The sequence below is a fragment of the Dermacentor variabilis genome, chromosome 7 (genome assembly GCF_050947875.1).
Source record: "Dermacentor variabilis isolate Ectoservices chromosome 7, ASM5094787v1, whole genome shotgun sequence".
Lineage (NCBI taxonomy): Eukaryota > Metazoa > Arthropoda > Arachnida > Ixodida > Ixodidae > Dermacentor > Dermacentor variabilis.
In genome coordinates, this window is record NC_134574.1 from 33,668,172 (window position 1) to 33,675,527 (window position 7,356).

At 43.6% G+C, this 7,356-nt stretch overlaps 1 protein-coding gene across 1 annotated transcript in view; it reads left to right on the top strand.

The window, feature by feature from the left end:
* Positions 1 to 2,134, top strand: part of LOC142588591 (putative multidrug resistance-associated protein lethal(2)03659) — a 35,896-nt gene extending 33,762 nt beyond the window's left edge. Inside the window, exon 4 of the mRNA XM_075700427.1 lies at positions 1,464 to 2,134. Within this exon, the coding sequence (XP_075556542.1) occupies positions 1,464 to 1,629 (166 nt within the window). The 3' untranslated portion in view covers positions 1,630 to 2,134. The remainder of the gene's footprint in view (positions 1 to 1,463) is intronic.
* The last annotated feature ends 5,222 nt before the right edge of the window (positions 2,135 to 7,356 follow it).

A 7,356-nucleotide genomic window follows, 5' to 3' on the forward strand; every position in this document is an offset into this window, starting at 1 on the left:
AATAGCTCAGAGGCTCAAAGTAGTATTACATGAGGGGGACTACACAATAAACTTTAACAAGAAGACAAAAACAAACAAACAAATTCCATAATCAGGTATTAAAAACAATAGTAAACTTAGCACATATGGTGTGACATGGCGGTAACACTATATGAATAAAACCCTTAGTAGGTATCATGCAAATTTGAGTGGGTCTGCATGATATCCTTATGAAGTGATCAAGTGATCGTATTGTTAGCATAAACAGTCATAGATAATTAGTATTTTATTTAGAAATGCCACTTGGTCATGAATCAGGACGACATCATCACGAAGGTCATTATATTGACCAATTGCACGCGGAAGCGCAGATGCGTTAAAGGCTTGGGTGTGGTCGAAAAGATGAGTAAAGCTTTATTAATTTTCAAGCCTGCAACATATGCCACGTGGTTTTGATAGTGGCAAGGTGTTTTCGTGCTCGTTATAAACAAATTTAGGCTATGTTACGGCGTCATTGTAGTAGTAATGAAGTCTTCATGTTACTCATACAAGAGTCATATCATAAGAAGCCAACAAACACTGACACCGAGCACAACATAGGGGAAATTACTTCTGCTAAATAAATGAAATAAAGAAACGATATATTAATTGAAATGAAAGTGGATGAAAAAACAACTTGACGGAGGCGGGGACCGAACCCACAACCTTCGCATTTCGCGTGCCATGCTCTACCAATTGAGCTACCGCAGCGCCCTTTCCCCATCCACTTTCTTGGGTATTCATGTTTGCTAGTGGAACCCTGGGAGTGTTAGCCAGCGCCACCACTCACAGGCCTTGGCGGCGGACGTGGAACGTCCTTTCTGCTGCTGGCGTCACGAGAACGTGATCTTTTTGGGTGAAGGCCACTGGTCAATAAATTCACACATGCTACCTGAAGGCATCAGTTCAGCTGGATTCGGGACCCTCGTTATGTAATAAACGAGAAGGAAGGGGATTAACCGAAGGTGTCGAATCCGGCAAGATTGATGCCTTCAGGTAGCTTGTGTGAGTTTATTGACCAGTCGCCTTCACGGCACCGCTGTAGCTGAACTGGTAGAGCATAGCACGCGAAATGCCAAGGTAGTAGGTTCGGTCCCCACCTGCGGCGAGTTGCTTTTTCATCCACTTTCATTTCCATTAATTTATCGTTTCTTTATTTCATTTATTAAACACAAGTAATTTCCCCTATCTTGTCGTTGGTGTCAGTGTTTGTTAGCATCTTATGATATTACTAATAAAATATCGGGCCCCTCGGTTAATCCCCTTCCTTCTCTTTCATACTAGAGTGCAAGTTAAAATCTGCGGCGAGTTTGTTCAACATGAAGGAGTTTGCTTAGAATTGCTGAAGTTGTTCCCTTGAAGATGCTAACATGCGTTGCGAACTGCATTGCTCGCATTGTGGAACTCAGCTAAACTTTCTTATCTTTCCTTTCTTTTCTCTGCAGGATCCTCGTGATGGACGGAGGTCAGGTTGCCGAGTTTGGCCCTACTCTTCAGCTCGCATTGAATCCATCTTCTCGTTTTCACGCCATGCTTAATAGAGCAGGACTGACTTCGGAAGATGTCCGAATAGCTTTGGAACGGAGAGACATCGTTAGCACTCACCTGTAACTCTACTAATCGAGAGAAGACGGGAACTTTCGCAGGGACAAGTTATAACTTGCCTTAGCAAGACAACGGCATAGACGGTAAACTCTTCTTTGTTTACCCTTGCATTTCCATATTTAGGGCCTAACAACCAGAAGACAAGCAGAGAAACGACTCATTTAAGGAGGAACCGTACTACCGACACAGGCAGAGCACAGAGAAACAGAAGGACAAACGTCTTCAAAGAGCGCTGCATTAGTTTTCTTAAAAGTGTTCGACGATCCCGTTCTATTTTGAATAGAGGTTACCAATAAGCGTGAATTCTATCGCTTTCGTAAACACTCGGCCAGCAGTTTAGCGAAGCTTTAGGAAAGCCTGAAACTCCACGCTACTACAGGCAAATAAAATTTCGGTTTAATGGTACCCGGAGAAGCAACAAAAGCATATACTGATTTGTGCGACGAATTATTTTTGGGCGAAGGCTAAGAACTTTTGCTGATTGTTGATCTCCACGCAAATAATAAACGATAAATTACGTTTCTAAATCATCTGTTCCTGTCGACATGTTTGACTTTATTTAATATATTTAGGTAAATCGCCTTGTTATAATCTCCAAAATAAGGAGTGCAGTGTGTTGGGATCACCGATCGAGGTGAGGCCTTCGACTGCCCATCATATTTCCGGATCAGCAGCCACCGCCAGATGACGAGACTGCATCGATGGCGCTCGCTGACTGGTGCCATGCTGCGCGCACGCTGGCGCAAGCACGGCCGTGGCATCATCAATCGACGCCAACAACGGTCACGGGGGTCACTGTCGCGGGCCCGCGTAGCAAGCGTGCATGCGTGATAGGGCTGGCGCACCCCGGTGTAGTATAACTGCCGTTGTGTTGGAACGCTCGTCCTCACATCGTTCTTAGTTTGTAATTTTTTTAAAAATGAACGTTTAGTGTTTGCAAGACGTTTTATTTGTGGCTCTTGAGGCTGGCGAAGTACTGATCCGGGAACCGGAATAAAAGTGAGGTTGATTCAAATAATAAAAATAATCACAAATAAAGGATGAGCCCTGCCAGTACACGCCATACCGGCCATAGTGGCTCAGTGGGTGCGACGCTGTTTTGCTGACCGCTAGGTCACTGTTTAGTTTCCCAATCTCGGTAGCTGGAGCTTAATGTGACTGAATGAAAGACTCTCGGTGTCTGCATTTCTGTGCACTATAAAGAGAACCTGTGGATGAGAATAATGTGCCTTCGTTCTGTACAGCATCACTTGGACTGTCTAAATTGGGCGAGGTAAATTCCAGCAATCTTTGAACTCCATAAAACTTTTTCTATGCAACATATTAGTTATTTCATGCAGTGGTGAATGCGAACATTTCTGAACCGTCTGTATCACTCCTGCTAAAGTTTATTTTTATTTTTATGTTGTATATAGCACACAATATTACGGTTCAACAACATTACACAAACATGGACAATGCTTGTTTGTATATACGAGAAAGTGTATATTTCATTCCAATATATTGTGCGAAAAAAGAGCATCGCAGTTGAAAAAATCCATCGATAACGCCAGTGTCGCGTGTATTTAGCAAGAAGAGTGTGAGTGCTAGTATATTCCTTCACACACAGGACGCTCTTGCCTGAGAAATGCGGTTTACCTCAAAATTTATGTTTACTTAAAATGCCTCATATGCAGTCTCCCTTCAGGCCCCATATCCATAGAAAACTCTTAAGCTAGAATTCACCATAAAAACAAATTGCAGTAAATCCTGAAGCTGGATGAAGGGAAAAAACCAGTCAAAAGCGACAATAGACAAGAAGAGATGTTCACACCACAACGACTGAAGTATCAACTGAGCTTTATTAGAAACGGCACAGTCCCAGCAAGGCCAGCAGAGCATGTGCAATAGCAGCATCACTAATCACAGAACACTGAAAAGAGAAGCTATCACATCTATAGTGACCAACCTAAAAAAGCAAATACTTTTTTAACTAAACGCACCAATGTCGTATTAATGAAGTCGTCACCTAATAACCTGATGTATTACGCTTCCAGGATTTCTCGTTCTTCTTTGCCCTTGCCCCTAACAAGAACCGTTACATTAACAGCCACATTCACTGCAATGGTGAGGCAATTTTGCACTGTCATTTGACCCCAGGGAGGAGTGGTGCTCACGCAGCCGTTCATTATTATGACTGGCCTATGTGAACTCTCTCGCATGTGAGAGGGAACTTATACACCACCAGTGCGACACAAGCCGTGAAACGGTTTTCGTGCAGCGTTACGCAAACGTGGTTCCTTTCCTTCCTCGAGAAATGCGCGAGCACAGACCCGAAAGCTTGCAAGGGGCAGAAAACACTATACGTACTCCTCCTGCATGTCCATATTGTTAGCAAAGGGGGCCAACCAATGGCAGAGAGCGCGTACGAAGTAAAAGCTTTGTGAACTCGACTCTAGATTCGCAATTTTTTCATGCTCTAAGTTTATTATGGGTAAACTTAAGCGGTCCCGTGCTAACTCAACCTTAAAATCCAAAATCAAGAAAGGGGCAGACAGATGGAATAGCACGCTGTGGAATAAAGTTTGTAAACAAGGATAAGGTGCCTCAGAAAGGCTGGCCAACGTTTGGATAGGAGGACCTATCTTCGTCAAAGGCGGCCTCGTCATCCTCAGCATGTTAGTTTTATACGGTTAGTGCAGTGACGTCACGTGCGGGTGTTGTCGCTCATGCCTGGTTTTAAAGGGAGAGACTTCAGAGGAAAGGAACGCCGTCGTCGGACGTCTGTGAGCTTCGTTCCCAACACGGGGGGTCAAGAGCGGAAGAGTAGGAGCGTGGGGATTAAAGAAAAGAAAGAAAGGAAGGAAGAAAAGGTGGCGGAAGCCAGGGCGACACCAAGACAGAAAAAAAGAGAGAGGAAAAAAATTTTAAAGAAAGACGGGGCCCTGGGGGCGCGTTGGGGATGCGGCAGCTTAGGAAGCATTTAGGGGTATCGTTGGCGGCATGTTCTTGTGGCATTAGAAGAGACGGTCAGGCGGTCAGTGCGCGAGTAATACAAAATAAATATTAAAAAAACATGAGTTGAAAAAGTTACTTGAGTAGCATAGCAGCAATACGTCGAGTAATTTTGAAGTAAAGATGGCGACGAGGAGTCTGCGGTGCAATGTATGGGGTGACTGAAAGGCAGCGGCATGTTCTTTCGAAGGGCATTGCCCCAGTCGCTCAGCGTAGGTGTCGTTACGGCGGCATCCAGAAATGGCAATACCCTGGGTTTAGGCGCCGAAGAAGGCATATTCACTTCGGAACAAAAAAAATATATAAAGAAAGGAGGTAAAAGAGAGGGAGGGACCGAAACCGGAATAACAAACGGGAGGGTGACGTGCGCAGAAGCGGGTGGGAGCAAGTGTACATGGGATAAGGGGTTCGTACAGTTGATGTAGGCGTAAAAACCTGAAAGAGTATATTAAATCGAGTAGTATGCAGGAAAAAAATTTTTCTAATTGGAAGATTAGGTGAGGTTAAGAATAAAGGTTAGCTGGTGGCATAAGGTGTTTTGTGTCTTGGTTAATTATATGAGAATTTCATATTTAAGTTACCGCTTTTAAAGATTCTATGTTGCCGCGTGCGAAAATAATTCCGTCGGGTGTGGGCAATTAAACTTGTGTAGGGGGTATGATTTGGTACACTTCCTTTCGCGAGGGGAACGGAAATATGTTTGTAGTATATAGAGCCTTGCTTTGTCAAATATATGACCACGTTCATTAAGGTGGCTGGCTACTACTTTGGGTAAATTATGTTTTGTGTCCGCGCGGTGACCGTTGAGTCTTTTGTGAATTTGTTGTCCAGTTTGACCTATGTATTGTTAGCTACAAGCAGCGCATTCAAGACAGTAGACTACGTTGCTTGATGTGCAGGTGAAAGCCGAAGTCACCTTGTGTGCGTAATTCGACACTGTACTTTTTACTGTAGTAGTAGATTGAATATGTTTGCATGTACAGCACCTGGGGCGGCCACAGGGATTGGTTCCCAACTTCCTCTTTGTCTTCAGTTTGGCGTGCACAAGAACATCTTTAAAATTAGTGTTGCGTCTGTACGCTACTCTGGGTGGGTCGGGAAAAAATATTAAGTTTCTGGTTGCTGGCGAGAATTGGGTAGTATTTACTAAGGATGTTATTCACGTTTGGGAGTGCGTTTAAGAATTTATTAGTAAAAAGAGGCGTTGTTGTTCTTGTGATCCTCGGGCGGGGCTTGAGGACCTCGACTCAATCAAGTTTGGTTGCAGTGGTGTAGGCTGTTTGATAGGGTTTCTTTAAGGCGATCTAGTCTATCTATGTTGTCTTGGTTTTCAACGCAAATGCGACGTAGTCGTGTGGCTTGGCCTTTAAAGATGCCTTGTTTGCAATGTCAGGGATGGTGGCTGGTATATTCTAGGTACTGTTGTTAGTCGAAAGGTTTCCTATACAGCGTTGTCTTTAGCTCCCCATCGTCAATGTATATTGTTGTGTCCAGAAAGTTGATGCGCTCAGTTGAGGATGCTGATGTGAATTTGATTGTTCGGTGAACAGAGTTTAGAAATGCTACATATTTATCTAGACTGTGTTGACCATGCCCCCATATTATGAGTATGTCGTCTATGTATCGTAGGTATGTGTGGGGCTTGGCAGTGCAGCGCCCTAGGAAATCTGTTTCTAGAATCCCCATAAATATGTTCGCTTAGGTTGGTGCAAAAGGCGTACCCATGTTTGTACCATGTATCTGTAGGTAGTAACTCTCCTCGAATTCGAAGTAGTTATGTGTTAGAACTAATTGAAGGAGCGACCAGTAGACTTCAGTAGAGTGTTGTGCATTGTGTTTAGACAGCAATTGTTTTATTGAAGATAAACCATCAGGGATTGGAATGTTGGTGTACAGCACCGTTGCGTCTAGTGTTGCGAGAATTGTGTTGTGGGGTAGTGTGCCTTTAGTATTAATGTCCTCTATAATTCTCAGCAGGTGGTGTGTATCCTGTACAAATAATGGAAGAGTTTTTGGCAAGCCACCACGGTAGTGGTTAAGGAATGTGTAGATGCTCTCTGTCGGTGTGTTATTGTTTGATACTATCGGACGGCCTGGGATAATAGCGGTGTATAGTTCAGTGGATGGAATGTTATGCATTTTTGGGAGAAGGTAAAAACGCCCGGCAGTTTTGTTGCTTGGTTTAAGAAATTTGTATTCTGACGGTGTTCTCAATTCTTCAGCCAAAAGTGATTTCAGCCTGTTGGTAATTGTCACTGTGTAGGACAACGTCGGATCGTTATCTAGTTTGCGGTAACCCTAAATGTCTTGTTAAAGGAATGCTTGCCTTATGAAATGGGCCAATCCACCCAAAATGGTTTATTGATGCAGAAGCAAAAAAATACTATTAATGCGACGCATCCAGCAAGCGTGACACGGAAAGGGTGGTGCGATGGTACGGGAAAGCGTCATTCTACAGTCACACTATGTAAATAAAAGAAAAAATAAGACAATGTATTCAACGGTGGGTGCTTGTGGAAAGGATTGGGCCTAAGAGGCATTGCAGCTTGAATAATCTACAAGCACACATTAAAGGAGCACTCCTCGGGCTTTACATATATGGAGGTTACAATACACTCATTACGCGACATTTTCCCGCAGTAACTATTGTTTTGAATGAACGATGTTAATTCCGAGTTGAAGTATTATGAGGTACTCTATTCACGGGGCAACGCCGATGCAGATTCGTGCGTATAAGAC